Raw genomic sequence first — 18,135 nt, forward strand, 5'->3', positions numbered from 1 at the left:
GCCCGCCAGCTGCTCAGACCCTGCCCTGTGTCTCACACGGAGGTCCTCATTCAGGTCTCCCCACCACGTCTCTCCACACCCCGGAATCCTGCCGCGGGTTTGCTTTCTCCGTGGGGGTCTCTGGGAGATGGTGGGGTGGCTTGGCTCAGGAAGTAGTCACCACACTGGGAGGGAGGGGACAGAAGGCTCCCTCTGTGAACCTGGGACCAGCCCTACACCAAAGGCTGGGCGGGAGCTGGGCACGGAGAGGCCTGAGGACACAGTGGCTCCCAGCCGGTGCCTCCTTCCGGGGGCAGCTGGGTCCTCTGTCCTCGGACCTGGACAACCCAGCAGGTCCACACCTGACCCGCCTGAGTCACACACAGTCTTTCTTGCATGAGGTTCTCCAGGAACAGGCCCAGTGGGCACCCAGTGGCTCTGGCAGGTACCTCTTGGAGAGTGTGTAGCCTTGGCTATGATTGGGTTGCTGGGCTCGTGGGTGACCAAGTCTGGGCAGGGTCCCCCCCACCTGTACCTCCCTGAACCCTCCCCTCCTGGCTTTCATGGTGTTGGTAGATTTCCCCAAAATGAATCTGGGAATGATGGCCCCAGTCAAAAGCCCTGGCGTGAGACCACCACAAAACCCAAACAAAGAATCCAGGCCTCTCCGTGAGCTGATGGCACACAGGTTCGCCGCCCACGTCACCACGACCTTGTGTTCCTGGCACCGGTTCCAACCTGCCAGGGACCAGCAGCCCAACTCGTGCCCACTGTCATGGAGGCCTGGGTGAAGCAACGTTGGCTTCAGGAACGGGAAGAGGGGCCTGGCAGCTCCCTGCCCGGGCTGACCATCTCAGAGGGCATCCTGGCTGGCCCTGGCGGCCGGGGAGAGCTGACTTTTAAATCCCAGCCTTGGGTTGCCCCGGGCACCCCGAGAGTAGAGCCATCTGTGCTTGGTTGGCTCTGAGGGCCCTGGGTCGGCCACAGGCCTGTGTTCTCTCCAGGGCCTTCGGGCTGCTCCTGACCCTTATTTTCTCACAATGTTTTCTGGACCCTGATTGGGCCTCCACGAGGCCTTCTCCCCTCAGCAGCGGGGCTTGCGGAATGGAGACCTGGGCTCTTCTTGGTGGCTGCAGGCGATCACTTAACCCCGGTGACCAGCAGGGACAGGAGGCCAGCTGGTGCACAGACCTGCTTATCGGTAGCGGGGAACAGTCCCCCTCTCTCCCGCACGGTTCCCCCCCGGGAATTCAGCATGCCCGCCAGGCGCGGATTTCCTCCCAGGGGTGAGGGGGTCGGGCAAGCCGAATTCACACAGAAAATGGAATTCACCCAGGGCCCCAAGATGCACACGCGCTTAACGCGGCCTCCCCCGCGTGGGGCACCCTCGGAGCACCTCGGAGCCGGTGCTTCCTGGCCGTGCCGGGGGCAGAGGCAGCCCCACCCGAAGGAGTTAAGGAACAGAGCGCGGGGAACGTGGGCTTCCAAGGCGATTTTGTTTGTGAGCTCTGCGCAGTTACCAGTTCCAAATCATAAGGTGGCATGTTAATTACCCCCACTCCTAATTTACCTTTATGCCGCACACAGTCAACGGGAAGGTTTACGGGGGTGTTCTTTCAAACCTCAACAGCGCCGGGCCTTCGGGAGGAGGGAACAAGGGCCGTAGTTCTGTTGCTGAATTTCTGAAAGGATCCTACCAGCCAATTAAAAAGGAACCGTTGGCCACTTAAAACATAATCATTACTTCTGTGAATGCTGCTAAATTAAATAAGTGTTATCCGCATGATTTTTTTTTTTTCCGAGACTTTGGTTTCTTTTGAAAGAAAACATTTTGTTACTTCTCCAGCGGATCTGTTTGCAACCAGCGTGAGGAATCCGAAATCGTTTTTCTTATGCTTAAAAGTTCTTGTCCCCGAGGCTTCACTTCACCAGCAACGTCGTCGGGGAGCAAGGAGTGGCCTCGGTCACTTCCACGGGTTTTCAGACCATCGGCTGGAGAGATGGGCAGCAGGCGCCAAGCCCCAGGTCTCCCGCCGCTGGCCTCTGCCGCCTACTCTTTCCTGACATTTTACCAGGTGACACTCTTGTGACTTGGAAGCCACCACTTCAAAGTGAGCAACTCAGGGGCACCTGGTGCATTCACCATGTCCCTCAGCCACCGCCTTCGCCCAGAGGACACCCGCGCCCATGAGTGGTCTCTCCCCAGCCCTGGCAGGCAGCGGTCCGTCTGCCCCGTGATCCGTCTGTCCTGGACCCTTGGTAGAGAGACACGTGCAGGGGTCGGCTCCTCTCCCCTGGCTCCTTTAATTCTGCATGATATTTAGGAATATTTTAATGGACAGATCATGATCGTGTGTATTTACAGGGCACAGTGTGATGTGTCCTCACACGCCCACATCGGGGAGTGGCCAGATCAGGGTGATCAGCGTAGCCGGGGCCTGGGGGAGGGCACCGATGGCCGACAGGAGGAGTGGGTTCTGGAGAGCTGCCGTGTGGCAGGAACTCCTCCCTTACCAGCCTCGTGCTGCATGTTTCAAAGCCCCTCTGGAGGGCGCGGCCTGCTCTGACACCGTGTGCGAGGCCACTGAGGTCAGTGCACAGGCAGCATGTCCATGCTCCCCTCCTTCTTGGGAGGGACCACGGCCCCTCACACAGATGGACCACAGGGTGTTCGTCGGCCCCTCCGCTGCGCGGCATCTGGCCTGGGTCTACCGTGGGCTGCTGGGAATATTCCAAGTCCCTGTTTTCGGTGGCTGATGCAGGGAGGGGGTGCCTTCCTCTCCCACCCACCCCGGCCTCACCCTCCTGGGTTCCTCCTGCCCTCAGGGCCTCAGGCTCCTCTGCACACTCCAGGAGGCACTGACCCTCTCTGAGGGTGGACCTGGGCCTTACCTGTGCCCAGTCAGCCCCTAGAGTGGCCGTCCTGTTGGGGCAGCAGCTCTGAGCAAACTGCATGTGAACCCAAATCGTGAGTCCTTCCGAGACTGAGGACTGTCCTCCGCTGCCCCGTTCCTGGTTCCAAGAACCCCAGGGTTCTGCCGCAGTCATTCCACCGTCCTCTCCGGGTCGGCCGCTGCACTTAGGACCCTCCCGCTGTCCCGAGGCCTGTGAGGGGCAGCGTCCCTCCCCTGCTCCCCTGAAGCAGGACGGGTCAGCACATCCCTGGGCTGTGGGGACCACAGGCCCCACAGGAGCCTGCCTGGTGGATCTCCCCAGAGCCAATGACTCCTTGCTTCCGGAGGGAGCAGAGGTGGCATCAGCTGGGCAGCGGGAGGCGGCCAGGGCCCAGAGGGCTCTGGGTGCCCTGGGTTCCTCCAAGGGCCCATGACCCTGGGGGTCCCTTTGCCATGGAGGCTGACACTGCCTTCTCTCTTTAGGTGACGGTGACGTTGTAAATAATATGTATGAGCCCGACCCGGACCTGCTGGCTGGCCAGAGTGCTGAGGAGGAGACGGAGGACAGCATCCTGTCTCCCATCCCCATGGGGCCACCGTCCCCCTTCCCCACCAGTGAGGACTTCACCCCCAAGGAGGGCTCGCCCTACGAGGCCCCCGTCTACATTCCCGAAGACATTCCGATCCCGCCAGACTTCGAGCTGCGAGAGTCCTCCATCCCGGGGGCCGGCCTGGGGATCTGGGCCAAGAGGAAGATGGAGGTCGGGGAGAGGCTCGGCCCCTGCGTGGCGGCTCCCCGGGCGGCGCTGAAGGAGGCCGACTTCGGATGGGAGGTGAGCATTCTGAGCCTGAGCATGATTGATCACGGCCATTTATCTTGTGTTCAATCTATTTATAAAGCTGGGGAGCAGCCACCGCCCGAGGCGGGAGGCTCGGTGGGTCGGAGAGAGCGTTCGAATGTCACATTTCCCAGGGTTATTTTATCCTGCAGCTTTCATGACGCGACTCAGAAAACATCAGCGGGCCTCGTGGACGCCTGTCAGCCCCCATAGGCTGCAGCGCTCTCCGCCCGGAAATGTGTCTTTCATGAGCTCATGTCTTAAAACATCCTGTGCCTCCCGCCAGATTGTGGGTGCTAACGTGCCATCGTGGCAGAGCAGGGGACGTGAATGGATTGTCCCAGAGGAGCCGTCTTGACTCTGGGGCTCCATCGTCACCCCGGCAGCCGGGGGGCAGCTCCCCAAATGTCTGCTGGCCATGCATGTCCATGCCAAGGGCCTGCTGCCCAGTCGTTGCAGGGGCAGATTCTCAGGTCTCAGGGCCTCTTCCAGCCAGGGAGGGTGTCCTGCTGTTTAAATTTCCTTCCCAAGCCTCGGCTGGCCTTGATGGTGTTGGTGCCCGCGAGCGCCAGACCTGCCACGGGGGCGGGGGGGGGGTCAGAGACAGAGGCTGCGTCTGCTGAGACAGCGTGGATCACCTCCCACGGCCTTGCCAGGGCTGCTCAGGGGCAGAGTGTCCAGAGATGTCCTGCTCAGCCCTTAAGGGTTCAGAAGAACACTCTTTGGGGGGGCTCTCAGATGGTCTCAGGGGAACTGGAGAGCCGCAGTGGCCCTTCCTCAAAGCCCTGGCCTTTCTGCTGACCCTGTGCTGACCCTGGTTTGTGGGGTGTTTTCGTTAGGGATGCTGCAAACCCAGGTCCCTTCTGGTATCCACCACCTGCAGAGATGCTTGGGCCGAGGCTGTGCGGGAAGATGAGCGTCAGGTGGACAGGCTCTGCCCGCTGGGCCCTCCCTCCTGCCCTCTAGGGGCTTGGAGAGTTCCCCAGACTGCCCTGCACCTCAGCTGTCTATGCAGGGTGAGGGACGACCTTGGCCCTTAGTGCTCCCAAACATACCCTAGAGACACCACACGCACAATCCCCTCGTCTGGACCCTCAGGGCCCCAGGCTCTCCCCTGGGCCTGCAGCGCTCCAAGCCCTTTCTAAAGATATCAAGGAAAACTGGGTGCTAACGTGCCTGGGGTGTGGCTAGTGGCTACCCCCTGGCCCCAGAACTGAGGCGAGGGAGGGGTCTCCACACTGTCCTGCAGGCAGGTAGGACGTGGCCCTGCTAGCATGGGGACTCCTGGGGCCCGAGGCACGGGACACTGGCCTGCCAGCCCAAGCATCGGCTCTTGGAGGGCTTTGAGGTCGCAGGAGGGGGCCAGGTGACCAGGTGGGTGGAGGAATGGGTCCAAGGTGGTGGAGGTGTACCCAGCCAGCTGGTGTGGGGGGCCCGGGAGTCAGCTGCTGCCTTCCGCAGGAGGTCACCTTCAGGACTAACTGGCCAGGGGCCAGGAGCAAGGTGGGCAGAGGGGAGGGAGCCTGGAGTCACAGCCACGTGGGTGGGTGGCACGCCTTGGCGTGGCCAACAGGCTTGTCCTTCAGGGCCAGGAGAGCCAGGTCCAAATAAGGTGGCAGGTGACATTTGGGCTGTGGACTGGACGTGGCTTGTATGCAGGGAGGACTCCGGGGGGTTTGTCTGACCTACTTAAAAGGCCTGAGCTGTTTAATTAGTAGGCGGCTTTCAGGTGCTTGAGGGTCAATGAACCCTGCAGGTAGCTCTTTGGATGACCTTGAGGTGACTTTGTTCTTGTCTGCCTTGATACAAGTTGTGTTTGCTTTATTGGAAGAAATGGCCTGTATCGCTGTGGCTCTGTGGTGCAGGGCACACAGGCTGTCCCTGTCACCCGCCGGCACCTGTTGACTTTGCAGTGTTGTTTGCTCTCTGAGCAGGTGAGGGAGAGTTCCTGCCCCACTGTGCCCCCCCTTCTGCTGAGAGCCCTGTCCCCCACGGCGACCCCACAGCTTCTTGTCGCGCCAGATTTTAGAGTCTGCCCTCAGCCCCGTCCTCAGGGCCTCCGGATGCGCCCGTGCTGTCTCGTCTGACCTTGATTTCGAGTGGCCCAGGCACCCGTTGGCTTGGTGGCCCTCTCTGCCTTCCCCACCTGCCACCAGTGACCGTGCAGTCCCCTGTGTCGTTGGGATTTGGTACCAATGGCAGAGGGGCACCGGAGACCCCTGGGGACTCGTGGGGAAGCTCAGGGCGAGCCCCTGTCCCCTGGGATCCAGGAGGACAGGGAAGCGCTTTCTTTCTAGCTCCACAGTCTCAGCCCGGCCTCGGGCAGGGAAAGCCACCCTCCCCTCCGGGCAGCCTGACCAGCACCTTCTACGTGGTCCTGAGTGGTGGCTGTCGCTTTAGGGTCTCCTGGTCTTTCTGGAGGTCTGCCGGGCTCAAGAGAGGCCAGCCCTGGCGGTGTCCCTCCCCAGGACTTCCCTGACCTGCTTGGCCCGTGTGCCTTATCTCTCGATCACCGCCAGCAGGGCCTCCGAGCCCGGACGGAAAAACCTGGGACCCAGCGCCCAGGCCTCTGTGGTTCTGGCAGCAGAGGGCCTCCCGTCAGCCACCCCAAGCTGCTCGGCACCAGGTGGCCCTGACCTGCGGGCTGCTCCGGCCTGTGTTCCTGCAGACGGAGGAGGTGGATGTCATGGGGCTGTGTCACTGGGCCAGTGCACTACTCACTGGGGAGCCCGGCAGGCCCAGGCCACCCAGGGCTGGGCTCCCGATGGTCCAGACTTTAAACAGGACCGTCCACGCTCACGCCGTTCACTGTTGTTAACACGGTGTTCATCTACGGAAAAAGAATAAGTAACGTTTTAGCAAAGCTGACAGCTGAAAGCTAAGGAGGACCAGGATGGTTTTGTGTCCCCAAGGGGTGGCCAGGAGCACGGGATGGTGGCTGGTCTGAGCCACCATGAAGATACATAGGGCCAGTCAACCCGAGGTTTTGGGGTGACTCAGACCCAGACAAAGTTCTCCTCTCCCCCAGGCGGCAGGTGGCTCCTGCGCACGGGCAGGGACAGCCCGCTCCAGGGGAACTTCCTTCAGCTGAGCAGAATGCGGGACCCGGCCGAGCCTCTCCTTCCACTGGTCACTTGTTTCTTAGGCCCCGAAGGCTGTTCCTCCTTCCATCTCCACACATGTATCAGGGACATTCAGTGACTTTAGGCCACCCCATGGGGTGCTTTGGGGCCACCAGGACGTGACTTCTTGCTATTTTGGAAGGAAACACGCCCCCTGCCGGATGCCCCTGACTGGACCGGGTGGGCTGTGCCCGTGTGGGCTTGGGTGCCTGGAAACGCTCGCTGGGCTCTTTCCCTAGGGGGCTCTGTCAGGAGGGTGCCCCAATTCCCACTCCCCTGCCGCCTGACGCACCCGGCTCAGCCGCCCTCCCTCCGTGACGCAGCCCACTGTCCGCCCTCCCAGAATAAATCACCCCATGATTGCATTTTATTGCCCGAGGGGCTGCAGAACAATGATTCTGATCATCTGTTGAGTAAATCGTGACATTTATCATCACACTGTTTATTTTGCTAATTAAGAGACGGTGGCAGTGACAGCCCAGGGACAGCCGGCCGTGGATGGGCTGCGTGGAGGCCACCTGCCCCAGGCAGCGTCTGCAGCTGTGCCAGCCGCTCGGGCAGGGAACGTGGCTGGAGGCCGGGGCAGGCCCCAGGGCAGGCGACCCGAGACTTCAGCCTCCGTTTCCCCCCAAGTCCTGTGGGATGCTTGCTGGGGGAACCCCAAAGCCCTTCTCGTGGCCTCCCAGGCCTGCTGTAATCAGCACTTGAGTGTCTTCTGCTGAAGGAGGGCGTCTGCCTGTGTTGGAGAAGCTGCTAAAGAATGTTGCTGTGAACCGACGGGGTTTCAATTATCTGGAGAATTGACTCAAGTGGACTGCGGCATCCCCTGGCGCGAATGACTGAATATTAATAGACACGTTCGTTTGTTCAATCAACAAACCATCTGGGCCTGGGCCAAGGCCCGTGGGAAGCTGCAGGGTTCCTGGGAAAGCAGCTTGGAGGCTTTGGGCTTCCCCGACTCCCCCCTACCACAATCTCAGGGGCTTCTCCAGGGACCCCAGGAGAAGGGTCAAGGCCTGTCAGTCACCCCCTGATGGCCAGAGTTGCCAGGCTGGGGGACACCATGGGCACCATCCGCCCCAGCCCTGTCCTCTGAGATTCTGAGAAACTTCTGCCCATAACACGAAGTCATTATGGACAACGAAGCCTTGAAGGGAGGGGGTGCCCAGGGTGTCCCCAGCACAGGGCGTGCACACCTTTGAGCATTCTCCAAAAGCAAGGCATTCCTGGTCCTCCGGGGGCCAGGACGGAGGCCCAGCCGGCTCTGGCTCCTGGTAACGGCAGGGCTGTCTGTGCAGGGTGGCTCAGCCTGCAGCCTCCCCAGGATGAAGGTCCCCAGCAGACAGCTAACGGCAGCTCGACTCGAGAAACAGCCCCGAGGAGCAGCTGCTTCAAGCACCAGCAGCACGTCCCAAAGGCCCCAGGGCTGTGGCCAAGGCCAACCTGATGGCAGGCGGGCAGAGGGGGCACCAGGCTGGGCAGAGCAGGCCTTGGCCTCAGCTCCAGGCCCCCGGGGCAGCTGGGCCTCCCCTTCTCCTTTCTGGGACCTCATGCACCCTCACCACAAGCCCGGTGCTCTCCTCCCCCCTGAAGGTCTTCCACCTGCCACCCTGGGGGGATGGGGTGCCCCTGGGGCAAGGCCTCCAGTCTGCACAGGGCAACCTTCTCCTGAAGTGTTCCTGAAGCCCCGCAGAGGCTCCAGCCTCCCAGGACCGGGCCTCCGTGTCTCTACCCTGCTTGGGCGTGGAGGTTTGGGGGCAGCCGCAGTGCCTGTCGTGTGGGGTGACTGGGGGGGGTGCTTCTGTGAGCTCTGGGGGGATCCTGACGAGGCTTTCCAGCTCTGGGTTCATGGGGCCTTCGAGGAAACCCCCTGGACCTGGGCATTCCCTGCCCCCCGCGTGCCCCCCGTCCAGGGCTTCGTGTTGGGCCTGCCGGTGCAGAGGGGCTGAGGGTGAGGTGAGAGGAGGAAGACAAGTTGGAGGCCCCCTTTCTGGTCTTCTCAGGCTGGTCATGGTGCTGGGGCAGGAGCCACCCAGAGACCTCGTGTGCCCCAGCTGGGGGCGTGGGCGGGTGAGCTGTGCTGGGGTCGGTGCCGGGGCGGAGGCGAGCCCCAGGGAACCAGGATGCCATCCTGGGCTCCTGGGAACCTGCGCTCTTCTTCTGAAGCACAAGGGAAATCGCGGTCAGCCAGAAACCAACCTGTGGGTGACACATGACCTGGCACCCCTGCAGGCTCAGCATGGTCCTCATGGGCAGCACCGCGTCCCTGAAGGATGGCCAGAAATGAGGACTCTCGGCCCTTCGCGTGCATTTGGACCAGGTCCCTATTGTGGACGCAGGAGTTTTGGAAGGACAGGCCAGAGAATGAATGCCCAGCAGACAGGGTCAGCTTTCGAGGCAGGCAGCTCAGGGCTGTGACAGCACACAGGTGACTGAGCATTCCCCTGGTGGCCCGGGAAGAAGGAGATGCCTCCCAGCTCCTGGCCCACAGGGGCTGGGCGGCAGCTTCGACCCTGCAGGCTGAGCCATTCCAGGAATCCCCATGCGGAAGCAGAGCACTTGTGTCCAGGGCCCACTGGTCAGCAGGCCAGGGTGCTCCTCTGAACCCATGGAGCCTTCCACAGCCACGGGCCTCCGCCTTCAAGCCCACCCAGCTCCGAGGGACCCACAGCAAGGCCCTGGGTTGGTGGGAGAAGAGACATGACCTGGGACTTCCTGCACGTGCTCAGGTGACTTGGAGAAGTGAGCAAGCTGAGCCCGGAGAAGGTCCAAACACGTGACCCTGACACGTCAGCCAAGTTTGCAGAGAAGCCGTGAAACCTGGTACCTCACCCGCACACATGGGTGCGCCCTTGTCGGTCAGCCTCGAGGGTGCTCCTCGGGTACCTGAGTCGAGGGCCCAGGTCTCACTGACTGGTCGCCGTGCACTTGGCCAGCGCTGGTGAGGGCCTGGGGAAGCCAGGTGGGCCAAGTGGGGGAGCAGCCATCCGTGTGTGCCCAGGAATGCGAAGGTTCAGGATGGAAAGCCCTGGAAAACCTCCCCAGGTTCTCGGCTGTGACAGCTCCCAGGACATTCAGTGTAGGGTCAGCGTCCAGAACATCCGACTAGAGCCAAGGGCCCTCTACATCTCGGACCCAGGCACCAGAGGGCCAGGCGTAAGCAGGGCAGGCTGAGGGTGAAGTTGCCAAGAGAAACCTTGCCAAGGGCAGCAGGTGCTACCCCCTCCTGGCTGCGGTGTCCTGAGCGGCTATCTGCATGGACACGGGGGTCAGCTGCCCCAGGAGCCACCCGGCAGGCCTGTGTGCTGACATACATGCTCCTGGCCACATGCACAGGCTCACACACAGTGCACAGCCAGCTCACACCCACACGTGCCTTCACAGGCACATGTGTGTGCACACACCTCCACCCTGGCACACTCAGACTCCCGGCTCCCAGCTCCCAGCTCCCAGCTCCTGGCTCAGGGCCTCGTCTCCTGTCCTCGTCTCCTGCATGCCTCTCCAGCCCGGGCAGCCCGGCCCTCAGCTCTCTGGGCATCTGGTGAAGTTCATCCTTTAACCTCTGGCTTGGGGAGTGGCAGCCTGGAGTGGGGCCAGGGGATCACCTGGTCTATTGGGTCTTAGGTGCTAGGTCCCCGCCTTATCGTCTAAAGCCGAAGCTGTCCCTGATGGTACTTCCTCTCAGTGGCTCCGGGTGCACACTCGGTCCCGGGCTGCCGTGGCCAGGGCTCAGGCCACACTCAGCCCATGGGTTCTCAGGGCTATACCCTCTCTGCTCGCACGGCTGGGGCACACTTGACCCTGGGTGGCCACGTCTCTGGTGGTCAGGAAAATGTTGCTGAAGTCTGAGCAGCACTGGGGGGCCTCCCCGATGACGTCTTAGGGCTCAGCGGAGGCCTCACGGTACCAAGTGTCCAGAACCGCAAGTGGGCCCCTTGGTGACAGTTCCTGGAGTGGCCACCCGTCGAGTCAGCTCCCAGATGACACTAGTGTGTTTAGGACACTTAGGGTGGGCTCCAGGAGGACTGTGTCCTGCAGGCAGGGCCCTCAGGAGCGCCACACAGGAGCTCTCCCAGAGAAGCCCACCCGCCACCCCGTTTCTCCAGGACGGCCCGAGGAGCCCGCCAGAACCCGGTCCGTCTCCCAGGCACCCTGACATCAGCCCAGACGCTTTTAGCTCAAGAATGCCACAAATCCTGCACTATCTTGGGCCCTGCTCGGAGGCTGGGTATATAAGGAATTTCAGAAAAAAGGAGAGAGAATGACTAAGAATACCTCCGAGGCGCTCCTCCACTTCCTTAAGGGGTAATAACTCAGTCGCAACCCGGCAGAGGGCACTTTCTTTAAATAGAGCTTTCTGATTCACAGGCGAAAAAGGGAAATCAGTGTTTTCTTTTCATATTTGAGAGACAGCTCGGATGCCAACTCCTTCCGTGGCATTTCACCATCCACACTCACACACACCCGCCCGCGACGGCCAGACCCCTCCCACTCCAGGGACAGCGCTCCCCGGGGCCACGCCCGGGCCTGCCCACCGGTCCCCGAGGCTGTCTGCAGATCCGGCCTGCCTCTGCTCCGTCCCCTCTTCCTCCCCCTCCGTCTTCCTTTTCCTTAAGAAGATAAGGATCGCGCACTGACCAGCTACCGCGGCACCTGGACCCGCCATGTGGCAGCCTGGTGAGCGGCCTGGCCATGGCGTCCCTCTGTGACCGAGGAGTGCTGGCTAGAGGAAGGCCCGGCCTGCACTGGGCCCCTGCCAAGGCCGCTCCACAGTTCCCTGGGCAGCGGTGCTGGGCCCTGAGGGGACTGGTCTTGGTCTGAGGACTGAGGCTCAGGGAGGACCCCAGTGGGCCAGAGCGGGGCCCAAGCCTGGCTCCTGGCTCCTGGGGCCTCACTTTTCCCAGGAACTGTGGTGTCCTCACTTGCCAAATGGGCCCCGTCTATGTCCCATGTCACTATATCTATGACATGGAATTCTGCAGACCCTGGAGAGAGCTGTCAGCCGTCCTGAAGACTGGATGTGGGGTCCTGTAGTGACCATCCTGCTAGGTCAGGGGCCTGCGAGGACAGAGACGTGTTGGGGCCCAGGAGTCCGCCAAGAGGGGCAGCGTCTCCCCTGCACACCTTTTAAACCCAGGTCCCCCCCCCCCGCCAGCATTCCTGGGGCGGGTCCCAGGACTCTGCCCTCTGCCCCAGACTGAGGAGCAGCCCCTGGAGGCCTCCGCGCCAGGGCGGTGGCCTGCAGACGGCCGGGTGGGGTGGGCTCCAGCCAGTCCTTCCTGCCCTGGGCTCACGTCACCAACACTGGCTGAGGGTACAGGCAGGTCCCACTCCCTCCAGTGTCCCCCGTCCCTGTCAGCAAGGGCTCTCCTCAGCCCTCGAGGGACCTGGTGCACTAGTGGCACGGGGATATCGGGGCTGGAGTGTGCAGCGTGGGCTGGGCAGTGACCTGGGACCCCACACAGCTCTGGCTCTGCCCCAGGCTGGCGTTCGGGGTGAGCCTTGTGATGCTGGGCACTGGGCACCCACGCCCTCTGGGCTCACCTGGCCTCCCCGAGGGAAGCCGCAAGCCACCAGATCACTCAGGCTAGAGAAGCCGCGGCGTCTGGCCTCTGTACTTGAAATGGTCTGGTTCTGAGTGATTTCCCAAGGGCAGGCTTCACAGCGGGCAGATGGGCCAGGAGGGTGGCCTTCCTGAGGGTGGGGCCGTGACTGGCCGAGGAGCTCCCTGGGGAACCCCAGCAATGCCAGCCGTCCAGCCCCTTAGAGGGCCCCCCTCCCTGCCAACAGGCCAGACAAGAGCCCCAGGCGTTCCAGGCCATAAAAGGTCTCCCTGGACATCGGCCGGCCGCGGGCCCTGGGCTCCTTAGCAGGCAGAGGACGGCAGATTCCGCCGCTGCCCCGGCCAGGCCTGGCCTGCTTATCAGAGGGGAATTCTTGTGGCCATCACCCGGGGTAGGAATGTGCTCCTACGTGTCTCAGCCACCTTGGCCTCAGCCAAAGGCCAGTGTGACACAGCAGCTCACCAGCTGCTGAGGGGCAGTGGCTGGCGGGATGGTCCACCTGCAGTCGCCCATCTTCACTAGTGACCTTCCTGCCGGCAGAGGCAGCGGGGGCTCCCGTGGCCATCCTGCTGTGTCCCTCGGCCTGGGGCACTGAGACGCTCTGGGTTGGCCTGGCATGCAGGCAGCACCCCCAGGCGGCCTGGTCGCCCGGGGCCATTTCCCCAGGGCTAGAGGTCAGTCTGAGTTCCCGAAGCAGGCCCTTGGGGGATTGGCAGCCTGTGGTCTCCCTACACATGGACAGTGTGTCCCTCAGTGCCCCAAGGTGCCTTTCACACCTTGAAAACACCTGAATAAAATGGCCTGAAGGAGGCTCTGGTCGGCCTCCGGGACAGCGGCCAGCAGGTCTGAGCCAGGCTCCTCCTTCCTCACTGCCAGCCCCTCCTGCGCTCAGCAGGTGCCCCTGAGGCTCATCAGGCTGTCCCCACTGTGTGCAGGGGTGAGATTGTCCGGCCTTGTCCTCCCATCCCCAGCTGTACCCTGTGCTGGCGAGCGCAGGGCAGGGACAGGGATTACAGCCCCAGGAACTACCCTGTGTGTGGCTCAGACTCGCCTCTCCCTTGGGCTAATGCCCAGTTAACTGTGCATCCATTGTGCCATCCCTGTTCAATCATGTTCAGAAATACCTACATCCACTCCTTCCCCATTTAGATCTCTCTGAAGTCCACTCTGCTTATCAGCACAGTAATTTCACGAGCAGAGCTAAGATTTCTGCCATTTAGGCCCCAGGCATTGTCTGTCTCCGCGGCAGCTGAGATAAACCCTCACCCAGAACAAAGTCGAAATGACCTTTTACAAGTAGAAGCGGCCTTGTTTCCCTCTAGACTAATTTATCAGCCTGCGTTTCGGCCCTGGTGCTCAGCAGAGGCCCGGGAGAGTGCTGGGAAGAGTGGGGGGGGAGGGCGGGGGATTAGGATGCTTGGCTGCTTCCTCGTTTTCGACAGGCACCTCGGGAAGTGTAGGTGCGGTGCGGGCCTGGTGGCAGGCAGACTCGCCAGCTGTGCACCCAGGAGGGTCCCAGAGCCCGGGAGAGGTGGCCACGCCCTCTCCTGGCCTCCTGAGAGATGAAATAACCCTGGGAATGGCTCAAGCCAGGCTGGGACCTGGAGGCAGCGATGGTGGCAGGGCCGTGCCCGGGAGGCCCTGGTCGGCGGAACTCTGCTCACAGTGTAGCTGTGGGAGACCCACAGGCTCCTTCCCAGCGGCCCCTCCAGGAACCAGGAACCTCAGCAGAAGGAAAGGCAGAGGCTGCTCAGGCTTCCTGACCCACCAAGATCACATTTCCAGGGCCTCCAGTTGCCCTGGCTCCAGGGCTCGGCCCACACTGGAGCTGTGCCCCCCAGATCGGCACCCACGGCCAGGACGTTTCACAAGCTGCATGCACCCCAAGACCCACAGGCCGAAGAAGCCCAGGAACCAGGCCCAGGGGCGATGGCCGCACTGTAGGTGCTCCAGGCCTCGGCCTCTCTGAGGGGTCTCCACGGAGCCTGGGGCAGGGCACACCGTCCGTTGGCCCTGGACACCTGCCCACACCACCACATGCCCCGAGCTGTCTTCTCGGATGGACCTTGGCTGGCCCTCTCTCCAGCCCGAAGCTTTAATGTGACCGCACCCTGGTGGCCCCTGAAGGACAGCTTGTGTCTCCCCTCTTCCCACCCAGGAAACTCCGATGTTCCAGACCTCCAGGGTCTGGCTGGGGAGGAGGACCCTGGGAGACACCCCAGGTGGAAGGTGGCCCATCCTGACTTCTCTCTGCTGAGGTGGATGGCTTCCCAGGAGAGAGCCCATCCTGGGACGGCCCAGGCCCTGGGAGGCAGTGTGGCCCTCACGCAGCGGAGCCCAGGCCCAGTCAGAGGGCTGTGGGGCCTGGAGGAGGAGGAGGAGGGACTCTGCCATGGTTCTGCACAAGCCGCTTGCCCCCAGGAAGCCGTGGACTGCCAGGCCTACGGTCAGAGCTTTCCTGCAGACCTAGAGTCAATGTGTCCATCTTGAGGTCAATGGTGGGGCCTGAGGCACAGGTCCGGCGTCCCAGCCATGAGCCCGGCTCTCCAGAACCTGTGGAGGAGTGAGACCTGGACCTGCACTTAGCTGGCCTGGTCGGATCTGGAGGAGAACCCATCTGGGCAGCTCTGATTTTGACTTCCACTTGACAAGCACCTCGTCCCTGAAGGCTTTGGGCAGAGAGGACGGAGGGGGGACAGCAGGGGGGAGGGGGAGGAGGAAAAGGGGGAGGAAGTGGAGCACGAGGAGGAGGAGGAGGAGGAGGAGGAGGAAGAGGAAGAGGAAGAGGAAGAGGAAGAGGCGGAGGAGGACCACAGAGACCCTGAAAGCCGTGAGGGTCACACACAGCGGGGGTGGGGTCTCGGGAAGGCCACCTGGAGCAACCAAAGCCTTGGGGGTGGCGGAGGGAGGTGGGGCTCCGGGCTCTGGCTGCAGAGCTGGCTGTTGTCACCTGAGCAGGACGGAGGACGCCCCTCTGTTCTGCACTTGGAGCCATCTTCCTGCTCCACCAGCAGGATCGGGGACCCGCTGCTGGAGCAGGACAAGTTTTCCTCGGAATCCGCGTCATCAGGAGGCCCTAACGTGGCTCACTTGAGGGCCGGATGAAGGCCAGTGCTGGTCCCTTCGAGGCGGGTGCTGCAGGCCGTGGGGGCCGGCTGACGGAGGGGGCTCCGTGCTGGAGGGCGCCTCCTCTCTGCTCTGAGCCCGTGGTCCTGGGGATTATTTCCAGGGACCGCCTGCTGGTCCTCCAGGCCAGCCTCTCCCACCCTCTTCTGTGTGCACCCTGAGTGCGTGGCTGCCCTGGTGACACTGGGGCCAAGGTGCTGCTCACCCTGCCTCCCGGGGGCTCCAGCTGGGCCTTCATGCCGAGACCAGCCCTTGCAGGTCCTGGCTGCGCCACACCTGCTCACCACATGTCCCTGAGGCAGGGGACAGTCACAGGGAAGGAGGCCCACTGTCCTCTGGGGCTGACGTTGAGGGCACTTCCTGGGAGGGGCCCGGCCACGGCTCTGCTGAGAGGTGGGGTGGCTCAGGGTAGTTCAGGGACTTCTGATCATAACCCGTCCCCTTTAGGGCTCTCCTCAAGAACCCTGGGGTTTTGCATTTTAATTACCCAGACTGCATTGCATACGCCCCGGTGACAGCGGACGGTGAGGGACCATGTGGACACTGTGGGCTCTTTTTATTGGTTCCTTTTAAACATCAGATTGTTCTATGAGGTTTTTTAAAAAGCAATGTCCGGGTTTTCAAGAATCTAAGTCACAGAGGCAGGGTCCGGGGCCACGGCCAGAGGATGATGGCAAGACCCAAGCTCTGGAAACGCCGCTGAGACCCCAGCCAGCCACTGCCCTATCTGAGGCAGTGCTCCACGTGTTCGAGGTTGGAAACAAACTGTCCTCAAGTCGCGTCCCAGCTCCACGTGTCGCCGGAGCCCTGCTACTTTAGAGGTGTGAGGATGGGGAACCAGGAGTCCCCCTGGACGAATCTGGAGGAAAAAGAGATGTGGGGGCCGGCCGTGCCCCACCAGGGGGCTGTCCTCCTCCCCCGACCGGGTGGCGGTCAACACAGGCTGCCCGCGGCTCCTCCTGACCGAGGCGGGAGGCGCCCCCAGCTCCTTCTCACAGAACGGCCGGCAGCGGAGCGGGCACCCTGTGGGCTCTCCTTCCATGGCGGTTTCCAGACCCTCCACGTGGGGGGGAAGCAGCACAGCACCGGCCACCGAGGGAGGCAGAAGCCACTGCTGCCGCTGGGCCGCCCACACGCCCTGCAGACCAGTGTCTGAGGTCAAGTGGCCGAGTACCCTCGAGGCCCAGGCTGACCACCCTCTCTCCTACCTGTGGCTGCTGGAAACCTGGGGCCGGGTCTTTGCGTGTTGTGTACCCCATGAGGCCTCTGGCTTCATCCTCACATGGCCATCCTGTGTGTCCTGCATCCAGATGTCCCCTTCCTGACCTCCTGTGGTGTGGGCAGTAAACACGGGATGGGCTAAAGCCACAGAGGTAAGTAAGCAGGCAGCTGTGCGTGGGGCCACCCAGGTCGGAACAGCAGGGTGCTCGCTCGCTAGGGTTAGCATTTTGGGACACTCCCGGTACTTCTCATTGGGTGCTAACAGCAGTGAAATACCCATCTGCGTGGACATGGCCCCTCAGACTTGCTCGGCCCTCAGTGCCCTGTGGGGTGTGCAGTCGGGGTCTACGAGAGCCTGGGCTGGAGCCTGCCACCCACCGGCTTTTCAAACTTCTGATTTAGGCAGGAGAACTTGGTTTGGGGGAAATGGTGGGGCCTGAACTCTTCAGGCCCAAGGAAGTGAAGAACCCCAACAGCCCTCCCTCCCGTTCTGAGGCGGCAAGAGGACCGGGGTCATCTAGGACTCCCCCGGCACCGTCACCGACAGGAGTGCCCAGGATTCCTGGGAGACCCGCCCATCCAGAACGGCCTGCGTCGAGGTGTGGGGACGTCGAGGCAGGGCCATTTGTTCTTGGTGACCCTCCGTCTCTTGGGGGGGGGGGCTGGTGCTGACTTTCAGAAGCCAGCTGACCTGCAGAGCTATGTGGTCACTGTGCTGATGGCCCCCGGGGCCTGCTGACCCGCTGCAGTGGGATGCTTGCCCTTGAAGGCCCTTGGACAGCTAATTCAAAAAGGAAATGGTTAAAAAACAGGCGGGCAGGCAGGAAAGGAGTGGGGGGACGGCCCAGCGGTTGGCTAATTGGAGAGTGGGACCCCGGTGTGGGGGGGCCGCCGCGCCTGGACAATGTGCTCCGGAACGGGGAGCTGAGAAGGCCCGGCAGGATTGTGATCGAATTAGCCAAAGTCAGAGCCCCCTGAATGAGGTACAGAAGGGAGGGGAAATGAAGGCCCCATTCAAGCCATGAAAGGCCCCTGTCCCTTTCTGGATGGCAGGCTCACTTTTGTGTGGCTGGGGGCGGGGCGCTCCTGAGGACAGACTTACCTACAGCCAGTGACAGGCCCAGAAGGGAACCAGCCATTGAAAGCCACCCCATGTCGGGCAGTGGGAACCGCCGCCGAGACAATCGCCTGCACGGCCCGGGGGCTCGGTGGAGTCCCCCGCGTCCCCCGGGTCACCCGGGCTTGCCAGCCAAGGGGACCTGCCCCCCAGCCTTCTATCAGGTCACTCGATTTGTACCACGTGGGATTTTGAGGTGGAACATGGACTGATGTGGCCGAGGAAAGGAACAGACCTTAATGGCCGAGTTAGGAAAAAATCCGCGTCACTAGG

The 18,135-nt window shown here is 62.2% G+C and overlaps 1 protein-coding gene across 1 annotated transcript in view; it reads left to right on the plus strand.

Annotated features, from left to right (window-relative positions):
* Prdm16 (PR/SET domain 16) overlaps positions 1 to 18,135 on the plus strand; it is a 305,414-nt gene that overhangs the window by 99,954 nt on the left and 187,325 nt on the right. Inside the window, exon 2 of the mRNA XM_026412875.2 lies at positions 3,357 to 3,706. Within this exon, the coding sequence (XP_026268660.1) occupies positions 3,357 to 3,706 (350 nt within the window). The remainder of the gene's footprint in view (positions 1 to 3,356; positions 3,707 to 18,135) is intronic.

This window comes from Urocitellus parryii, chromosome 11 (assembly GCF_045843805.1).
Source record: "Urocitellus parryii isolate mUroPar1 chromosome 11, mUroPar1.hap1, whole genome shotgun sequence".
Taxonomy (NCBI): Eukaryota; Metazoa; Chordata; class Mammalia; order Rodentia; family Sciuridae; genus Urocitellus; species Urocitellus parryii.